The sequence below is a fragment of the Elephas maximus genome, chromosome 3, assembly GCF_024166365.1.
Source record: "Elephas maximus indicus isolate mEleMax1 chromosome 3, mEleMax1 primary haplotype, whole genome shotgun sequence".
Taxonomy (NCBI): Eukaryota; Metazoa; Chordata; class Mammalia; order Proboscidea; family Elephantidae; genus Elephas; species Elephas maximus.
The window spans coordinates 45,416,265-45,436,301 of NC_064821.1; the positions used below are offsets into that span (position 1 = coordinate 45,416,265).

The window sequence follows — 20,037 nt, forward strand, 5'->3', positions numbered from 1 at the left end:
GGAGTGGACCTCCAGGGCTTTCCAGGGGGAAGGTCTTCCTTGGAGCCCAAGTTGTCTAGCCTTGCTACCTAGGGCTAGGAGTGGGTTTGGGGGCCAGGCCATTCTGATTCACCACGACGCTGCAACTGCCCTGCATTGCCCCCATCTGCAAGAGTCTTGAGCTGGGTTCCATAGCTGAGGGCACCACGCTGCAGTCTGGTACAGGAGCTTCCAAGGCCCTAGGCCCCAAGCAAGGAGGAGGCCAGCTGTGGCCCCACGGGCGGGCTGCACGCTTTAATGGGACACATGTCGCTTTTTGGCCCCCGCGGGTACCGCCTGTGCCCGGCTTTGAGTGGCCACAGGCAGAAAATCGCTGCATTGTCCCAACATTAGGGCGACTAATGCAGCATCGCAGACACGGCCAGAGCGTGAAGCACACAGAAAGGCCTAGCTGGCTGTGCCTCCTGCCTCAGCATCTTCATCAGGCCAGAGGTAAGAAATCCGTGCTTAGTCATAGTAATTAGAACAGCCCAGGCTGGCCTGGCCTACCGACTTCCCCTAGGGCGACCTGCTACAGACCAGTAGAGGAACCCTAATCAGCTGCTTGGAAACATGGCACACAGCCACCCCGAAAGGTGGCTGGGTGGGGAGGCCCAGATTCTATCAGGAGTAAAAGGAACACGGTGTAGGGGGGATGGAGAAGGGAGGAGACCCCAGACTCAGGAACAGCTGGGGATTAGAGAAATAAAGGAAAGACAGAGAAAGGGGAAAAGGGGCCCTTGGGAGAGATGAGGGGTCCCTGAGGTGAGGCCAAAGGGGAAAGGACTAGTGGAGGGGGTAGGAAGCCTCCCAGGTTCGTCCTCTTCCTGCTCCCTCCCCCTCTGGGTTCCTCAAGTCTGGAGCGCCTCATTGACATGTAAACGAGGGGCCCCTATAAAGACTGCGGCACCTCCAGCCAGCACAGAGTGGACAGCATGAGCAAGGAGCCCGAGACCCTGGGCAGCCCTACCGGCAGCTTCCGAAAGGTCTGGGGTCCGAAAGAACGTGCAGGGTGGGGGGAGTCTGCCCGGCAGTCCGGGGGCAGAGGGCGGGAGGGCAGCAGCCTTGCACTCTAACAGGTCAGCTTGCCCACAGATCTCCAAGCCGCTGATGGAGAAGAAGCGACGCGCACGCATCAACGTGTCACTGGAGCAGCTCAAGTCTCTGCTGGAGAAACACTATTCACACCAGGTGGGAAAGGGGGATGCGTGGAGGGGGTGACTCAAGGTCCCCAACTTTATTTCTCCAGGGCCGTCCAGCTAAAAGCCTTTCCCACTGATCCGCAGATCCGGAAACGCAAGTTGGAGAAAGCGGACATCCTGGAGTTGAGCGTCAAGTACATGAAAAGCCTGCAGAGTTCCGTGCAAGGTGAAGAGGAGGCAAGACCTGGAGGGGGTGGGGCGCCAGAAGCTGGGCGGGGGGGCACCTGTGGGATTAGAGGCACGGATAAGACAAGCCCAGATAGAGAGGGAATGGGTGGAGAGGAAAGCTGAGGCAGGTGGACAGCTGGGTGAGGAGAGGACTCCAGTTCACTGGGCGGAGAGGGGAAGACGCAAAAGGCAGACTGGGCGAAGGCCTGGAACACGAGGGAGGCGTTCGGTTGGTCTCACCTCCCCTCCCTCCTCCTCTCGCCTTTCTCTCCACACTTCTCCCCTCCCTTTCTTTTCCCCTCCACACCTCTCCTCTCCGCCTCCCGTCTATACTTCTCCCCTTCGCTCCCCTTGCCTAGGGCTCTGGCCGGCCCCCGGCGGCGCCGAGTACCCCTCGGGCTTCCGCGGCTGCCTGCCCGGCGTGAGCCATCTCTTGCGGAGTGGTGAAGAGGGCGGTGGCCTGCACTGCCCCCTTGTGCCCGAGCGGGCGGGCGGCAGCACCATGGACAGCGCAGGACCTGGATCCTGTCCCGGGGCGCCGGAGCTGCGTGGCCCTTGCGCCCGCTCCGTCTGGGCTGCCGCTCTGGCTCCGACCACCGGCGGCCCGCAGTCCCCGCCACCCCGGCTGCTCCTTCCCGGCGGCTCCCCTGGCCCGTCCACTGGCGTACCGGCGTCTCAGCCAGTGTCGCGTCGCCGCCCCGAGATCCCGGGTCCGGGACTGCGCGTGTGGCGGCCCTGGTGAGGTCCAGACGGGCAGAGCGCGGGGAGACCATACGGCCTCGGATTGATCGGGGCTCCACTGGGCCTGGGAGCGCAGGGACTGTTGTGCGCGCACCGTGGCTCCCACCCTCCAGCCCCACGTGCTCAGGCTGGACCCACTCCCTCCTCCTCCCACCCTCTAGTGGGGCTGGGAGGGGGTGTTCCGGGCTGTGCCCGTTTCCCAGGGGCTCGGCCCCGCCCCGCGGCCACGCCGCAGTGGGAAGGTCGCGGTCGGCAGCAGCGCAGAGCGGACCCCTAGCAGCGAGGAGAATCGCTGCCCCGCCCCGGCCCATTCAGCCGGCCGCAGGCGCCCGGTTCCCACCGGCACAAAGCACGCCGGGCCCCGCCCCGCTGGCGAGAGACCCCCACCCCACCCCCACCCCGGAACCCGCTCGACTCCCACCTACTCCCACCCCCTCCGCACGCGGCCGGGCCCACTGCGAGAACCGGCTCTCCAAGCCCTCCCTCTAGGAAGCCCCACCCACGAGCTGGCCCTTCCTCCGTTGTAGCAGGCTCAAAGCTCTAGCCCCGCCCCTAAGATGCTCCGCCCTGGTCGCCCCGTCGCCCGGGGTAGGCCCGCCCGGTTCCCCAAACATCCCTCCTCACGCGGCCCCTGGGATGGGCCTTGTCCTAGGTCGCGCCAGCCTGAGGAGTGTAAGAGCGAACCTGGGCGCCTCTCGTGGGAGGTTTCCCCGCCCCTCGCTCAGCAAAGACCCCTGGCCCGCAATTCAGGCCCGGAACAGCTCGGCCTTGGCCCCGCAAAGCCTCCGCCTCCGGACTCCTGGGGCCAGCCTGGAAGCTCAGGACTCTCGAGGGCCTCCGGAGCGCTCTGCACCTCAGTTTATTTGTCCGTAAATGAGGTCATGGGTGTACTCGGAAACATCCATGTCAGTGTTTCTTCGCCTAGACCTGTAGCCCGGGTCCCGCGCCGAGTCCTGGAGAGATGTAATTCAGAATAAAGAATGCGTCCACCCAAAGTGGGTATAAAGGTGCCAAGAAGGTTCCAATTTCTCCCACGGTGTCGACATCCATGCTTCTTTTTGAACCACAAATACCAACTTCCTATAGGAAAATTTTCTTTTTTTGGGCAGTCCCTGACTTGTAGGCGCACTAAACGCGTTTTAGTGCGACTGCAGGAAGCCTGGCTCCCCTATCACTCCCAGCGGCTCCCCGGAGCGCGGAGCAGGGGCGAGGTTCCTGGCTGTAGGTGTCACGCTGACCTAGGCTTCTGGCTGCGCCAGGCAGGGACAGCTGGGATGCATCCTTCTGCTAGCCACCAGGTGGCGGCTTTGCACTGTGGACCCAAGGGCGCGGCTTCCAAATTCCAACAGAGGAGGGCGGCGGGTAGGTCTCCGGCACAACGGATCCCTGGCTCCCCAAGCCCTAACAACCGCCCTGCCCGAATCAGCCTTCTGCATTATCCTCACTTGGGCTAGTGGCCCCTGAAGCCATCCCAGGGGCAGGGGCTCTCACCTGTGCTAATAGGGCCCTTCTTCGCGCTGGTAGGGCCTTGGTGCCCATCCCACCCTTCCATTCTGTGGCTACTCCAGACACATCTCAATCGCTGGGCAGGGTTGGAGCACTTGCCTGAGAAAGGGGACAAGTCAGACCGCAAAGAATAAAGCACTATTAGAGGAATTTCAGGTCCCAGAGGGAGAGAGATTTTGAGGGCAGTTGGCCAGTGGTGCTGTTAGGTTTTAGAAGAATGTTTCCATGAAACCAGCCTGGGATGCTGAGTGCAAATCATAAGGGAGTTTTTATTGGGTCCTGTACAGAAGAGTACCTGTATAGAATTGCTGTGAGTCCGAATCGACAGGATGGCAGTGGGTTTAGTTTGGTGGGTACAGAAGAAAGATGCTTAGTTGTGAAAAGCTACAAATGGATCCCTGGCTCTGGGGTGCAGCGCCGTGGTACTGACAAAACTCCCTCCCCAGTGCCCAGGGTCAAGCTTTTTATAAACATAGCCAACAGGCCTGGAGACTGGACAAAGTGGAGTGGGGAGCCCCAGACCTCAGGGTCTTTCATTTAGGGTGCCCCCTTTTTTTGTAAAAATCAAGACTGGAGGGATTTTGGGGACTGCATCCCTCTGCAAGTATTGCCATTGGATATGACATACACAGAATGAAAACCCAAGGTGACAAATGAGCCAGCCTGAGGGGGGGACCATGGCTAGCCGTGGGCCCTGCCCCCACATGAAATGTTGGTCCTTGAAGGCACAGCAGCATTGGCCAGAGGCAGCCCTTCCCATAGCCAGGCTCACCTGTGGTCAGCTCCTCTCCTGGTTACCCCACATCCAGGGACTGGAGGGGACTCAGAGGCCAGACAGAGGCAGGCAGTCCCACCGACCCATGCCCAGTAGCCTCCTCCTGGGCTGGGACCTTGTCTGGAGGGTGAGGAGACAGGCTTGGCCACCTGTGAGGCAGAGGCAGTACTGCAATGCCAGGTTTGTGGAGCACGAGGAACAGGGCGCAGGCTGGCTCTGTGCTGGCCTGGGAACTCACTCCAGGTCATCAGGTTTAAGAGCTGTTGCATGGAGAAGGGGCCAGGAAGAGGCAGCCTCTGCAGAAGCCCTGTGCCTCTGCCTCCAGATCACAACTGCTTCTGGGCCTCTCAGCCTGAGTGTAGGGTCTTCATGAAAAACCAGCAGGCCTCTCCTCAGGCCCCAGGTCAAAGCCCAGGCCTGCAAAGGGCCAGGGGCTGCCCAGGAGGGACAGCAGAGAAAAGCCCTGCCCCAGGGTGGGCACGGACTCTCACTTGCACAGGTTGGGGATGAGGCTGGGGATGGACACTGAGTTAAGGGAGCCTCACTCCCCCTTTGCTTTGGGCCTTTCCACTCATGTGCCCACAGCCTTCATGGGGGGAGTCACAGAGGTGGGTGACAGGTGGGGACACGCAACGACGGCATGTGATGAGGGAGGGGACACTAATGATGATCAAGGTGGCCATGGTGCCAACGGTGATGTGCAACAGTGTTGTGCTTAACTGGAGTGGGGTGTTAGCTCCCAAGGGCGTTGGGGGCACCGAGATTGGGAGGCCTCAGCCGGGGAGCCACACCCCAGTCCCCTCAGTGGCCGGGGCACAAGGACCAGGAGACTTCTCCAAACAGCCCTGAGAGTTAACAAGGATCACCTGCTCATCACGGATGGGGAAACGGAGGCAGAACAGCTCTGAGGCAGGGATACCTGCTCAGAGACCTGGTTTGGGCTCTGAAGACCCCTGTGCTTAGAAACCCTCTCACCCACCCCCGGAGTGACAATTACAGCGCAGAGAGGAAAGCCGGCACAGCCCACCCCCATCTAGCTGCCCCAGGGCTGGGTGGGCGCAGCTGGGCATGCAGAGCCCCGCCTTTCCCAGGTTCAGATCCGCACAGGAGGTGCCAAGCCTGTCTTCCAAGGTAGCCATTGCTCCTCCAGGCAAACCCCCTCTTCCCGGGCCGGCAGGGAGGAGCCAGACGAGGAGGCGTCGAGGCCGTCTCCTCCCCGGAGAGTGGCACAGAGCTGGGCAGGGTGGGCGGGCTTAAAGCCGGCCGTCCCGAGCCTGAGGCGGGACCAAGGTGGGATCTTTGGTCTTGGGCCCCGCTGGCGGCCCGGCTTGCTCGGCTTCATGGGGTCGGGGGCCATCGGGCCCTAGGACGCCGAGCCAAGCGAGTCTGAGTGCAGCGTGACGTAGCCTGAGGACTCGGAGGGCGAGCTCAGGAAGCTGCTGGTGCTGCCGCCGCCGCCCGCCGCGCGTAGGCCGTTGGGCTCCCCCCACGACGCGCTCAGGCCAGAGTGCAAAGGTCCGAAGTGCGCGGGCGGGCGCGTCCTGGGGCTCAGCAGAGCGCCGCCGCCAGGAGGCACGTCGGGCGCGGCGGGAACCATGGGCGGACCCGGCCCTGGGGGCGCCGGTAGGCGGCGGAGGGCCTGCGGCTCGCGCTCGAAGGCCGTTAGGGCGAAGGCGTCGGGCAGCAGCGAGGCGGAGGCGGAGCGGGCACCCGGCCCGGGGCGGCGGCGCGGGCTGCCCGGGCTCCCAGGGGCCGAGTCGGCGGTGTGGCGCGGGCCGCCGTCCAGGGGCCGCAGCGACAGAAGCCTCTCGGCTGAGCGGCGGCGCTGGCAGAATGAGGGCGCGTCCTCGGCGAAGGCCAGCAGGCTGCTGCAACGGCGTGCCGGCAGCACGAGGTGCGCCAGGGCGGCCAGGTCCTCGCCGGACCCCCAGCGGGGCAGGAGGGCGGGCAGCGGCATTGACGCCCACATGTCCGCGTCGTCGTGGGAGAAGCGCCGCGTGGGTGGGACCTGTGGAGATCCGGGGCCTCAGCTGCAAACAGGAGGGCCTCCAGCTGCCCTTCTGGGAAATTGGCGGCCTGTGGGGCAGGGGCCAGCTGTTAAGCCCTGGCAACCTGGTTCAGAGCTCGAGATATGGAGCAAGTAGCAGCTCTCCCCAAGGCTCGGTTTTGCTGTCAGTGGCTTGGGCTGCTTAGGGAGAGGGCCCCCTGAAGGGGGTGCTGAGCCCCAAGGAAATAACATAGGCGGCAGAGGACTGCCCTTCCAGGGCACCGAGGAACAGGAGACAGGGGCAGAGGCTGGGGTGTCTGACCTCAGCCCACCAACAGAGGCTGTCACCATGGGCCAGTTACTACCCATTTCCAGAGGGTGAAAGCCACCTCCTGGAGCTGCCTGGGGCATGAAATGAGGTCAGAAAAAAAGGCCTTGAGGGGATCAGGATACCCCACCCCCACATACATGGTGTCCCTGGCCTGCCCTATCCTTACCTTTAGGTACTGCATCTTGTCTTCCTGCAGGGGCCGCAGCGGGTAGAGCTGGGGCAGGCCCCCCTCCAGTGCAGAGAGCTCATACTTGGCCATCCTGTCCAGTGCCACAAACTCACCCCTGTAGCCGTAGTCGAGGGAGCGCTCCAACACCAGGTCTGGGGGGACGCCACCCTCCAGGCTGGTCTCTGCAGGGCAGGGCAGAGGCTCAGGGTCATGGAAAAATCAGGGCATCTGGAAGCAAGTTCCAGGACCCCACCCCCCAGGGAAGGGGGCTGGCTAGTGAAAAGAGGAAGGGTTGAATCCTGGCTTTAAATCCCAGCTCCACCACCCTTTAGCTGTGAGACTGGGCAGGTCACACACTGAGCCAGTCTCATCTAGAATATGAGGTGGGGCCCGAGTTTACCCCAGCAACTGCTGGGGGCACTAAATACACAAGGAGCTACAGTACCTGGCATGGGCAAGGGCTCAGCCTAGGGTAATACTGATATTGCTGTCAGTAGACAGGACCAGCGTCTACAGGAGCCCTGGGCCAGTTCACCTGGGGACCCTGGGACAACCAAGTCGTACAGGGGGTGCCCCGTGAAGAGATTAGTGAATTATGTGTGGATTATTCAGCCCCACACTTAGTTCCCTTAGGAGCTCAGGTACAGGGGTGACCTATGGGCCATATGGTGACCTGACAGCTGTGTTCCTACTGACCCCGAGACCCTGCCCAGATGCCATCCTCCAGGGCCATGCAGGCAAGCCTCACCATCGTCTGAGTCCTCGTCGTTGGCCATGAGGGCCATGCACTTCTCCCAGACGGCCTTGACGTCAGCGCGGTAGCGGTCACAGGCCCAGAGGAAGACAGGCAGCAGCAGGGCCTGAGTCACTGAGCACCACAGCACACACAGAACCATCCAGGGCGCCGCAGCATCTGCCCTCAGGCTGCTGAAGCTCACCACCTGCGCAAGGATACAGCCTGGCACTGCAGGACCCTAGCCTGGGCTCCCTACCCATCATATAGTTCCCCTCCCAGCCTCAGTGTCCCCATCTGCATGGCAAACCCAACAACTCCCTACTAGGGGGGAAGAGACTGAGATGAATGGGGCTCAGAGGTCAAGGGAGGAAAGAGCATTGTGGAAGGTAGGAGGCCCCACCCACCAAAAGCTGCTCACTACCCAGATCAATAGTTGTAACCCCCATATGCACAGCCCTTCACAGTGTACTGGGCAGCACTTGGTACCTGTTAGAGATTGAATTGTGTCCCCCCAAAATATGCACTGGAATCCTAACACCTATACCTGTGGAGGTAATCCTGTTTGGACATAGGGTTTCCTTTGTTGTTTTTAGTTGCATTTGAGTTGATCCTGACTCATGGAGACCCTGTGTGTGCAGAGTAAAGCTGCTCCATAGGCTTTTCAAGGCCGGAACCTTTCGGAAGCATTTCGCCAGGCCTATCTTCTGAGGTGCGTCTAGGTGGGCTTGAACCGACAACTTTTTGGCTAGTAGGAAACCCTGGTGGCATAGTGGTTAAGAACTATGGCTGCTAACCGAAAGGTCAGCAGTTTGAATCCACCAGGTGCTCCTTGGAAACTCTATGGGGCAGTTCTACTCTGTCCTAGAGGGTTGCTGTCACTCTATGGCAACAGGTAGTGCTTAACTGCGCCATCCAAGTACTCTTTTTGTTATGTTAATGAGGCCATACCAGTGTAGGTGTGTCCTAAACCTAATCACTGCTGAGTGACATTAAGGAGCAGCATGTGAGTCACTGAGTCAGATTGACTTGACTGCACAGGACAAGGACAACAACACAGACACAGAGACAAACAGCACAAATAGGGGAAGATAGATAACACGCAGAGATTGCCAAGGGACGGAGGAACTCCAGGGCTAGAGAAGCTGAGGCAAGTAAACAAGGACTTCCCCTAGAGGGGACAGAGAGAGGACCTCCCTTAGTGCCCTGCCCTGAATTCGGACTTGCAGCCTTCTGAACTGTGAGATAATAATATGTTTCTGTGCTTCTGTTACAGCACCTCTAGGAAACCTAGACAACGCTCCTCCCTCACTTCCTCTTGACCTTCCCCATGCCTTGGGGTCAAGGCCAGCTCCTCCTTGCTCTGCCTCCCTCTCCAGGCCCTCCTACCTTCATGACAGCTGTAGAGAGGTGGGGACATGGGTTTCTGTCCCCTTTTTGTTACCAAAGTCTCCAGCCTTCTAGTTCAGGGAACTTTCTGCTCCTCCATGGCCAGTGGCCTCCCACAGGGGTCTAGGCCTTGGACCCCAGACCGCCTTTAGGTCTCTGGCCTGGGGATCCCCCATCCCCCGTCTCCCAAGAGAGCCTTCATTACCCCTCCCAAGAGTGACATTTAACTATTTCCTAAACAGAATGTTGTGGGTCAGGTTGTGTCACCCAGGAAACTCCTGGTACCTGTGAATGTGATCTTGATTAGGAATAAGGTCTTTGCAGATGTAGTTAACATGAGGTCATACTGGATTAGGGTTGGCCCTAATCCAATGACAGGTGTCCTTACGAGAAAAGGGAACTCTGGACACAGAGACACACAGGGAGAACTCCATGTGACGACCGAGGCAGAGATTGGAGTGATGTGTCTACAAGCCAAGGAATGCTGGAAACTACCAGCTGCTGGAAGAGGCAAGAAGGATCCTGGCCTAGAACCTTCAGAAGAAGCATGGCCTTGATTTTGGACTTCTGGCCTCCTGAGCTGTGAGAATAAATTTCTGCCATTTTAAGCCATCCAGTTCATGATACTTTGTGACAACAGCCCCAGGAACATGGTGCAGACAAGGTGCTGGTTTTGCCATTTGCAACTGTGTCACCTTCGGAAAGCTGCTAAACCTCTCAGGGGCTGGCTTGATGGCTCATCAGTAAAATGGGCTAAGAATATCCTGCACTATAAAGGTAGAATTCTCATCTTCAACACAGGAGACCCCGTTTCAATTCCTGGTCAGCGCATCTCACACACAGCCACCACTGGTCTGTCAGTGGAAGCTTGCATGTTGCTATGATGCTGACAGGTTTCAGTGGCGCTTCCAAACTAAAATGAACTAGGAAGAAAGGCCTGGCGATCTACTTCTGAAAATCAGTCAGTGAAAACCCTACGGGTCACAACAGTCTGATCTGCAACCCATCATGAAGATGGTGCAGGACCGGGCAGTGTTCTGTTCTGCATGTGGCACCAGGCATCGGGGGCCAGCTCAACGTCAGTTAACAACATATATATGTATTTAGAGAGAAAGGGTAAGGTAAGCATTCCAGACAGTAGTTGTAACATGCCTGTAACATGGAATGGACCCATTAATGGTACCCTCTCCCCTGCCCTGAGGAGAGCTGGGGTGGGAACCTTCTCCTGCTCCTTGTCCCAGCTGCTGCCTCCGGCTGCCGCAGGACACTTTCACCTATACTCCTTCGTCACAGCTGGCATGGTTGGGGATGCCATCCTACTGTACACATGAGGCCCTGCAGCCTGGGGGTAAACCGGCAGCAGGTCAGTGGGGGTATGCGTCACGCAGCAGCCCGTGTGCACCCCTGGCTCTGAGGCTGCTACCTGCCAACCCCCTCTCTGGAGCTGGTATCCTGGAATGACTCCAAGGATGCAGCCCTGCTCAACTACTTAAAGCCTCTCAGGCTGGTCCTTGCCCCTAGATTCCCCACCCCGCCGCCCACCCCACTCCAGATCCTTGGGCGGGGGGCTGGGCCAAAGCCCGAGGATGGGAGGGGTTGGTGCACCTTAGCACAGGAAGGCCCTTGAGCCTAGACTTTCATTCTTGGGCCAGGCCTGGCCCCAGCTCCACAGAGAGGAGCCTCAAGGCAGCCCCTTCGGCCTTGGACCCTTGTCAGCAGGGCCTGCATCAGACCAGCCCTTACCTTGACCTTTCTCAGCCCTTAGAATCAAATCCAATTACTTAGCAGTCACTCAAGGCCTGCTGTGGCCTTGTCCTGCCTCCTGCTCCAGGTTCCCCCATCCCCACTTCACCAAAGCCCCCCATTATGGATTGTGTTCCCCCAAAGTATGTGTTGGAATCCTAACCCCTATACCTGTGGATGTAACATAACATAACATAATTATCTTCCATAATGCAATCTAAAGTTATATTAATGAGGTCATACCAGAGTACGGTGGGTCCTAAACCTAACCACTTTTGAGTTATAAAAAGAGCAGATTAGACACAGGGATGAGCACATACAAGAGAAGACAGATGCCATGTGAGGACTGCCAAGGAACCAAGGAATGCTTGGGTCTATGGACCTCTTTGAAGTGCTAAAAAGCAGAGATGTCATTTTAAGGACTTAGGTGTGACTGACCCAAGGCATGGTATTTTCAGTCACCTCATATGCACGCGAAAGCTGGCCAGTGAATACGGAAGACCAAAGAAGAACTGATGCCTTAGAATTATGGTGTTGGCAAAGAATACTGAATATACTATGAACTGCCAGAAGAACAAACAAATCTGTCTTGGAAGTACAGACAGAATGCTCCTTAGAAGTGAGGATGGCAAGACTTTGTCTCATGTACTTTGGACATGTTATCAGGAGGGATCAGGCCCTGGCGAAGGACATCAAACTTGGTAACGTAGACAGCGAAAAAGAGGAAGACCCTCAATGAAATGGATTGACACAGTGTCTGCAACAACGGGCTCAAGCATAGCAATGACTGTGAGGATGGGGCAGGAGCGGGTGGTGTTTCCTTCTTTTGTACATAGAGTTGCTAGGAGTCAGAACTGACTCACCGGCACCTAATGAAAACAACAACCTACAAGAAAGGAGTTGACAAAGCTGAGACCCTGATTTGGACTTTTAACCTCCAGAACTTCTAGAAAATAGTTTTGTTCTTTAAAGCCACCCACTTGTGTTATTTGTGTAACAGCAGCTCTAGATAACTAAGACACCCCTACTCTGTCGATCCTGGCACCTGGACCCACCAGGAAAACTCTGTGGACATGTCATCCTACCTTCCATACCCTCTTCACTGAATGGGCCCCAGGTGAAGGGAGGAAATTTCCCTGAAGTGCTACAGAAAGATCCTGGCTCTACAGGATCTGTATTGTGGGTTCAATTCCCTTCATGGCTACCCTGATTTTAGGTGGGTTACTTTGCCTCTCTGAACCTCAGTTTCTAATTCTGTAAAATGGGAAGGATGCTAGTGTCCACTTCAAAGGATAGGGCTGGTCAGAGATCCAACAAGTGCTGCCCCGGAGCCCATATCCTCCACAAGTGCCCCCACCCAAAACACTCACGCACCAGCACAGGGAAGCCCATGAGGCAGTCGTAGATGACGACGATGGTGGCCACGAGGCCCGTGATCTGCAGTGAGGTCTTGGCGGGCTCGGAGCCGTCAATGGAGGAGCGGCGCTTGCCTTGGGCGTCCTCTACCACAATGGTGGGCACAGTGAATGTTCGGCGGTCGGCCTGGCGCCCCACCTGCACAGTCAGTGTCTGGAAGAGGGCGATAGCAGTACAGACCACGCCCATGGCCACGCTGCCGCCCACCAACAACAGGAAGCAGACGCCAAAGCCCAGGCCAATCTCAGCCACGATGAAGCGGCAGCCGTGGGCGTAGAAGCGCTCGCTTGTATCATGCCAGCCGACGGCAGGCAGGGCCGACAGGATGAAGGACACCATCCAGATGCCCATGACCGTGTGTACCGCCTGCTTCTTGGCATTGCTCAGCCTGCCATGGGGGGATGGAGGGAGCCAGCATCACTCACAGGGTCTTCCCAGAGACCCCAACTGTCCCTGGGCCCCAGGACACCACAGTCATTGCAAACCACCATGGTGGGGCCCCTGACCCCTGCACAGGGTCTACTAGTGTACATCGTCTCCTGTCCCCTCACCAAGCATGTCTGCAGTGGACACGGGCATACCCACATGTATGCCTACACGTGTACGCTCTTGTAGCCCAGAGCAGCTCCTTGTGAGCCTCCTCCCTGCCCTGGGCAACCCGGTCCCACACCGAGGACATGTGTGCACACAGTAGAGCAGCTACACCTTCGTGCTCATGCCCATATGTCCCCTCTTTAGGAACACCCATGCTGGACTTTGGAGTGGGTGTACCAGTCCACATGGGTTCCCCGGGCTCACCGGTAGTTGACGGGCCAGCGGACCATCCACATGCGGTGATAGGAGAGGGAGGTGACAGAGAAGCAAGTGGCCAGGGTGAGGGTGTAGAAGGTAGAGACGAAGACTTTGCAGAGGCCCTCGTTCCACTCGTAGTCGGGGCGCTGCCGCCGCAGCTGCACCACAGCGTAGGTGGCGATGGGCACGGCCACGTTGAGCATGTGGGTGGCCGCCAGTGTGCACAGCAGGAACTCCAGCGGCTTCCACTTCTTCTGCTTGGCCCCAACGCTGAGGATGCCCCAGGCATTGGCCAGCAGGGAGAGGCCGCCGCATGCCAGCCAGCCCACTGCGCTGCCAGGCAGCCGCCGCTCCTCACTCATGATGCAGATGAGGTGGGCGGCCAGGTGGCTGGGGCATCCTCCTCTGGCTGCCTTGGCTCAGAGCAGCAGCCCTTCTGCACAGCAGTTTTGGCGCACCAGGGACCATGAACATCTGCCAGGGGGAGGCGGGTAAATGCTCAGCAACCCTCCCTCTGGCCAAAGCATTGAAGCTCTGGAGCCCCTCGGGGGTGGGAGTTGGGGAAGGTCACCCTAAGCACCATTTCCTGTCTGGTTCTGGCTCAGGCCAGGCTGCTCTGCTCTCCTCTCCTCCCGGGGGTGGGGGTGGGGGGCGGTGGGGGTCTCCTGCTCATATCCCTGTATTCCAAAAATCAAAACCCAAACCCTTTGCCATCAAGTCGATTCCAACTCATGGCAACTCATGTGTTACATAGTGGAACTGAGTTCCATCGGGTTTCCTTGGCTGTAATCTTAACAAAGGAGATCATCAGGCCTTTATTCCAGGGTGCCCCTGAGTGGGTTCAAACTGCCAACCTTTTGGTTAGTAGTGAAGTGCGAACTATTTCTGCCACCCAGGGACCTTGGCCTGTATACAGGGGTGCCCGGAAGTGCATGTTCCCTCACTTGCGCCCACTGCTGGTCAAGGCTTGGAGTGCAGGCTTCCTCCCAGGCCATCTGCATCCTCTGGGAACCAGCCAGGTGCTCTTGCCCCATCTGTGCCTGGCCCTGCCCAAGAGTAAGCCCTCTTTCAATCAAACATTCTGGAATGCTTGCACAACCCACAGGGGCTACCCTACTCAATTTCTTGAAGTCTCTGGCGTTAATTTGTCCAACTTCCTTTGACCAGCACCCTGGAGGAAGAAGTCTCCCAAGCCTTCCTTTCCTCTCCTTTCCGCCTGTCCTGTGAGGGGAGGAAGGGTCTGGTCACCACTTGCATGCCACCTCTGGGGAGGAAATGGCACACCTTGTCTGGCCAGCTCCAGCTGGCCTTCCACAGTCAGGTGCTCCAGGTAGCCCCTGGTACCACCACAGGCTGGGTTTGAATTCCACCCCAGCACACGAGCTGTGTGTCTTGGGCAAGGTTCTGCACATAAGTATCCCTCTCGGAGCCAAGGACTGTGATGCTTCCTACACGGGGAGGCTGGAGTGGACAGACAGCACGATCCTAAAGCCTTGAGCCTAGGGCTCACGCATAGTGGGTGCTATGGGGTAGCGGTCAGTATTGTGCCCTGAGGAATGCAAAATGGCACAGCCACTGCGGAAAACAGTGGCGGTTCCTCAAAAAATTAAACATAGATCTACCTTATGACCATCAACCCCACTTCTGGGTATATACTCAAGAGACTTGAAAGCAGGGACTCATACAGATATTTGTATACCAGTGTTCATTGCAGCATTATTCACCATAGCCAAAAGGTGGAAATAAAAATCCATTGACAGATGAATGGATAAACAAACTGTGGTACAGTCATGTGTTGCTTAACATTCACGATATGTTCTATGAAATAGGATGTTCTATGATTTGGACCCTGCGTGAACACTACATTATACTTAGCAAAGCTATATGGGATACCTTTTTTTTTTTTAATTGTGTTTTAAGTGTAAGTTTACAAATCAAGTCAGCCTCTCATACAAAAACTTACATACACCTTGCTATGTACTCCTAGCTGTTCTCCCCCTAATGAGACAGCACACTCCTTCTCTCCACTCTCTATTCCCCGTGTCTGTTCAGCCAGCTCCTGTCCCCCTCTGCCTTCTCATCTCCCCTCCAGACAGGAGCTGCCCACATAGGCTCATGTGTCTACTTGAGCCAAGAAGCTCACTCCTCACCAGTATCATTTTCTGTCTTATAGTCCAGTCCAATCCTTGTCTGAAGAGTTGGCTTTGGGAATGGTTCCAGTCTTGGACTAGCAGAAGGTCTGGGGACCATGACCTCCGGGGTGTTTCTAGTCTCAGTCAGACCATTAAGTCTGGTGTTTTTACAAGAATTTGAGGTCTGCACCTCACTGTTCTCCTGTTCTGTCAGGATTTTCTATTATGGTATACCTTTTGTTTCACTTCCAAATTGATACTTCTCCTTCGCCTCTTGCTGCTCTATCACTAACACTGGTTTTGCTACGTTTGGGAGCCATGATGCACTTCACAATAATATTTTCAAAAGCAAATTAAACAGAGAGATAATGTTACAACACTCAAGAGATGCACAATACACAAGATTGGATGCTCCTGCCTAGGAGTCGAAGGATATGCTATTACACGGTGCACTTTTTATTTTTAAGTAGGGAACGTTCACATTAAAATAATGATAGAAAGTACAGTACATACATAAGCCAGTAACATAGGCGTTTATTATGACTATCAAGACATATGTGTTATAGGTTATATATATACTGTACCATTATACGTCTGGCAGCACTATTGCTTTATATACAAGAGACATGAGATAACAAGTGTCGTGTGTGGGAAGCTGCTGCATTTGCTATGTCAAGTTACATCTACTCTTTCCGCTTCTCTGATTGGGAGTTCTGAACTCTATTATAACATTATGGAACCACAGACAAACATGTGGTCGGACGCTTCCCGTACGGACGTTATACGGTGCATGACTGTATATCTATACAATGGAATATTATTCAGCCATAAAGAGAAATGAAGTCCTGATACATGCTATGACATGGATGAACCCTGAAAACATTATGCTAAGTGAAGTCGATCACAAAAGGACAAATATTGTCTGAGCCCACTTATATGAAATAGCTAGAACAGGCAAATGTATAGAGATCAGAGTTTCATAGTGGTTACCAGGGGCAGGAGGGAAGGGAAAAAGGGGGAGTCACTGTTTAGGAAGCAGTGAGTTTCTGTTTATGGTGATGGGAATTTGGCAATGGCTATCGAAGATGCTTATACAACATGGTTGATGTAATTGATGTCACTAAATTATACATGTGAAAAATGTGAAATTGGCAAATGTTGTACTGTGTGTGTTTTTTTTACAATTAAAAAAAAAAAATCATGCCCTGGGTCCGGGTCTTGAAGGCAGAAGGTGCCCAGGGGCAGTGGTCAGTATTATATCCTAGATGGCTTAGGCAGCATGAGTCTGGAAACAACCCAGAGACCAGACACTGACCCTGGGGAGGAACTGCCTACAGGCTTTGAACTGAACCAGGGACATAGGATGCTGGGTGGGAGGCAGGGAGAGAGGCAGGAAGCCCCATCCTGCCAGGGAACTGGGCAGTGAGTCCCTCCTTCCCTCCTCCCAGCCTCCAAGCCCTCAGTCACCTTCCTGGGTAGAGCCCTAGCCTGTCCCTCTGGCTCAAAGTCCCCTGGACAGGCCCTCTTGGCCACATTCTGGAGCAAGCGGCAACCGCTAACTCTAGGCCTGGCTTTTCTCCCCCAGGAGCCTGTCTACTCTCATTTACTTCCTCTCTCCTGCCCCAACACTATGGGCACCTCCTGCACTGGACACAGCTACATGACCCCCAGGGACCCCACTGCTGTCTTATCCAAGATCCCCATGTTCAGGACAGGGAAAACCAAAGCTGTTCTGCTCAGCCACAGGCACCCCAAGCTGGTCTGTCTGTGGCCTCACTTCCTCTGGACACCGAGGGATCCCCGAGGGATGTGTCTCATTCATCTTTACGGGCCACCCCCCCCACCGCCTGCCCCAGACCCCTGGCCCAGGAGGGAGGAGTCCAGTCTGGACCACATTGGCAACCCTTCTGAGGGGGGCAGAAGACTTTTGCGGCCAGGGAAACTTCCTCCAAGTATTTATTAGGTTTCTGCTTGCCAGAGGAGGCCCCTTCCCCCCACCCAGACACAGGTAGGAGATGGGACTGCCCTGTTTGACCCTCCACCAGCCATTCCTGTGACCAGCAGACCTCCCTGACTGAGGCATAACAGGGCATATGGTGTAGGGGCTGCAGGCTACCCCTCTGTGCGTCAGTTTTCTCATCTGTAAACTGGAGGTAATAGTACCTACCATGTAGGTTGTAGGGATCGAATGAGCTACTCCAGGCAAAGTGCTTAGGACAGAGCCTGGCACAGAGCGAGTGCTCGTTAAATGCACACCATGTCTGTCCTCAATCTGCAACTCCCCCCACAACCAGCTCACTGAGCTGTGCGGTCTCTAAGCGCCAAGACAGTGAGCTTGGAGGCTGTGGGTGAGCCTCAAACCTGTTCATTGTGACCAGCTCAGGGGAGACAAGGCCATGGGGAGCCTCCAGCCTCTGGGGTGCCTGGCGGCTCCCAGGCATTCCGAGTGTGTGGGGCGTGGGTCACCGCTGTGGGCCAGAGGCTATACAGAACAGACTGCAGCTATTAAGTGTTCTCTAAGTTATCAAACAGGAGCCCCTGCTCAATGGGTGCCTAGGGGGCTGGGCATTTATTTCTACCTGCCTTGGCTGTCAGACTGGGAGGCCTTCCTCAGACTCCTCAGCAGGTCCACTGTCTGACCCCTGTGGCCCCACATGCCCACCTGCTCATTGCTTGTGGAGAGTGGTGAGGAAGGCGCCATGGGCAGTTCTTCTGCCCGTCTAGCCTACAGTGCCTTGCTGCAAGAGGCTTTGAGTCTGACCCTTGTAGCCTGCACGGTAAATCCTGCTGTCCCCACATTGTAGATGGGAACACTGAGGCTCTAGCAAGTGATTTGCCCAGAGCAGCCCAGAGTGGCTGGACAGGGTCTGGGTCTAGGACTGAACCCAGTGGTCCTGAGATGGCGGAGGAGTCACTCAGGTTGTGGGGTGGATACCAGATCTCCAACTGCAGAGTGAGAGGGGCCTGGCTGCATGGGATCAGAGCGTCACCTGTCTCTAAGCTAGTGGCCACGGACCCACTGACCCACACAGGGTGCAGTGTCCACTCTCAGCCAGACCTCCAGCTCAGCGTCGGCATCCAGGGTGTCCCCTGCTGGGAAGTTTCTCTTGCATCATATCAAAGATTCCCCGCAGTATTTGAATTGGGGCTTCCCGCCTCCCCGTCTGGAACCGGCGCCCTCCTGCACAGCCGCACTCCGCAGGGCAGACGCAAAGTGTGGCGGGCCTAGGACCCACCCGCGGTGAAGACTCCCCCGGCCCAGCAGGGCCTGTGGGCGGGGCCCGGGCGTGACGTCACGTCCCCGGGCCAATGAGGTCGCGCGGCCCCAGGGCTCGATTGCGCAACAAAGAGAACCCAGAACTTGAAAGGATTCTCCGGGCTCGGGCTGTGCCCGTTATGCCTGCGCCTGCCAGCGCCCCGAGGTTGCAGTCCGCCCGGCGGCTGCCAGCGAGGGCCTGGGCGGGATCAGCGCGGAGCCCCCGCCTCGCTGGCACGCCCCCCGCCGCCACGACCGCCCCCACTTCCCCGGGTCCCGGCCCCAGCCCCTATCTCCGCCCCGAACCCGCGCTGCCAGCCGCGGTCCCTAAGGGGCACCCCCCCCGGTCCTGTTCAGCACCGGGGGCGCGTCCAGACGACGGCCCGGGGAGAGGACGCTGGCGGACCGCGTCCCCGGCGCCCCCCGCTTGCGCTGGGCAGTGGCAGGCCGGAACCCCAGTCTGCCACCCCGCTCCTCTGGGGATGCGCTGCCAGGCCAGGAGGCGGGAGGGACAGAGGGAAGGCCGACCCCGAGGAAGTTAGCCCTAAGGTCTCCAAGTTGGAGACTTTTGCAGCCCCAGGCGGGGCCCGCGCGCCCTCGGACAGCCCCATTCCGCCCGGCCCTCCCGCCGCTGCCCGGGCAGGGCGGCGCCGCTCACCCTGCAGTTCGGCGCCCGGGGCTCCTGCGCGCGGCTCTTGCCTCCGGCGCCCGCGCCCCTGGGCCAAGCGCTGGCCGCCGGTGTCCGGGAAGGAGGCCGGCGGCCGAGCGGCCCGTGGGCCGGGGCATCGTTGCTCGCGGCAGCCCCAGTGGCCGGCAGTGGCTGGGCTCGCCCTCGGCCGGCCCGCCCCCTCTCCGCGCCGCCGCTCCCGCCGCAGCCGCCGCTCTGCGCTCCCGCCGCTCGGCTCGGCTCAGGAGCTGGGCTCCGCGGGCTGGCGGGCGGCTGGGGGCGGGGGGCGGAGCAAGGCGCATGCCCTACCGCTGCCGCTGCCCCGCCCCTCGGCGCCCAGCCCCGCCCACCGTCCGGCCGGTGTCCGTGAGTCTGTCCCTCCCGCGTCCGCGGAGGCGCTGCCCTGACTCTGCGACCCGGCGCCCCTTCCCCGCCGCGGCCCCCAGGCTGCCTCGGGTTGATCCAGGCCCTGAGCTCTGGGGGCTGGAGGGCCAGTGGGGCGTTGGTTAGGAACGACAATCAGAACCTGGGGGTGGGGGCTCAGGGAGGCCTTCCCGGAGGAAGCCATACCCAGGTGAGCCGTGAGGCGCGAAGTGGAGAGAGGACACGGAGGGCCTGAGGTCTTCTAGGAACTGGGAGTGGTCAGAGTCAGGGGCGGGGCAGAGAGAGGAGATGTCCTCGAAGGATTTAAACTTCGCCTGGGTCGGGAGTTGGGGGCGTCTGGAGTCCGGCAGGGAATCTAGTGCAAGGACCGGGGGCTGCTGGGTGGTACCCCTCCCCTGTGGGCTCAGAAGTGTTCTCTCAGAAGCTGGGAAACGCCTGGGTCTGCAGCCACCCCCGAACGTACCCTCACCCTCCATTAGCACTGCTAGCTGCCGCACAGCCACCTATAGATTGACCGTCTCAGTTGGACCCGTCTAAGTGGGGAAAGGCCGTGTCTTCATGGCCGTGGTGATCCCTGGAAGCCACAAGAGGGAGTGGTCTTTGCCGTCTTGGCCTCATGTCCAGATGA

General features: G+C 58.0%; 2 protein-coding genes across 4 annotated transcripts; one reads left to right on the top strand and one right to left on the bottom strand.

The window, feature by feature from the left end:
* Positions 1–1,128: 1,128 nt before the first annotated feature.
* Positions 1,129–3,002, top strand: HES3 (hes family bHLH transcription factor 3). Its single transcript, XM_049875501.1, has 5 exons — positions 1,129–1,209; positions 1,305–1,386; positions 1,748–2,126; positions 2,333–2,501; positions 2,619–3,002. Exons 1-5 carry the CDS (start codon positions 1,129–1,131, stop codon positions 3,000–3,002), a joined length of 1,095 nt encoding a protein of 364 aa, XP_049731458.1.
* A 2,672-nt stretch (positions 3,003–5,674) lies between these two features.
* On the bottom strand, positions 5,675–19,196 carry GPR153 (G protein-coupled receptor 153). Of its 3 annotated transcripts, none has more exons than XM_049875867.1 (6): positions 19,017–19,196; positions 12,977–13,444; positions 12,137–12,566; positions 7,646–7,838; positions 6,895–7,079; positions 5,675–6,418 (listed from the first exon to the last, which is right to left on the bottom strand). In XM_049875867.1, the coding sequence occupies exons 2-6, from the start codon at positions 13,330–13,332 to the stop codon at positions 5,774–5,776; spliced, it is 1,809 nt and encodes a 602-aa protein (XP_049731824.1). In that variant the 5' UTR covers positions 13,333–13,444; positions 19,017–19,196; the 3' UTR covers positions 5,675–5,773. The 3 variants fall into 3 exon arrangements, with proteins under 3 accessions (XP_049731824.1, XP_049731826.1, XP_049731825.1); XM_049875868.1 differs by having other exon boundaries at positions 5,992–6,486; XM_049875869.1 differs by lacking the exon at positions 19,017–19,196 and having other exon boundaries at positions 12,137–12,331; positions 12,977–13,368.
* Between the last annotated feature and the right edge of the window lie 841 nt (positions 19,197–20,037).

Excerpts from the sequence above, each read along its gene's own strand:
- HES3 (XM_049875501.1), top strand. The coding sequence starts at position 1,129 with ATGGAGAAGAAGCGACGCGCACGCATCAACGTGTCACTGGAGCAGCTC. Across the intron at positions 1,387-1,747 it reads CCTGCAGAGTTCCGTGCAAG|GGCTCTGGCCGGCCCCCGGC; the intron begins GTGAAGAGGAGG and ends CCCCTTGCCTAG. Across the intron at positions 2,127-2,332 it reads CTGCGCGTGTGGCGGCCCTG|GGGCTCGGCCCCGCCCCGCG; the intron begins GTGAGGTCCAGA and ends CCCGTTTCCCAG.
- GPR153 (XM_049875867.1), bottom strand. The coding sequence starts at position 13,332 with ATGAGTGAGGAGCGGCGGCTGCCTGGCAGCGCAGTGGGCTGGCTGGCA. Across the intron at positions 7,839-12,136 it reads TCATGGGCTTCCCTGTGCTG|GTGGTGAGCTTCAGCAGCCT; the intron begins GTGCGTGAGTGT and ends ATCCTTGCGCAG. Across the intron at positions 7,080-7,645 it reads CGACGAGGACTCAGACGATG|AGACCAGCCTGGAGGGTGGC; the intron begins GTGAGGCTTGCC and ends CCTGCCCTGCAG.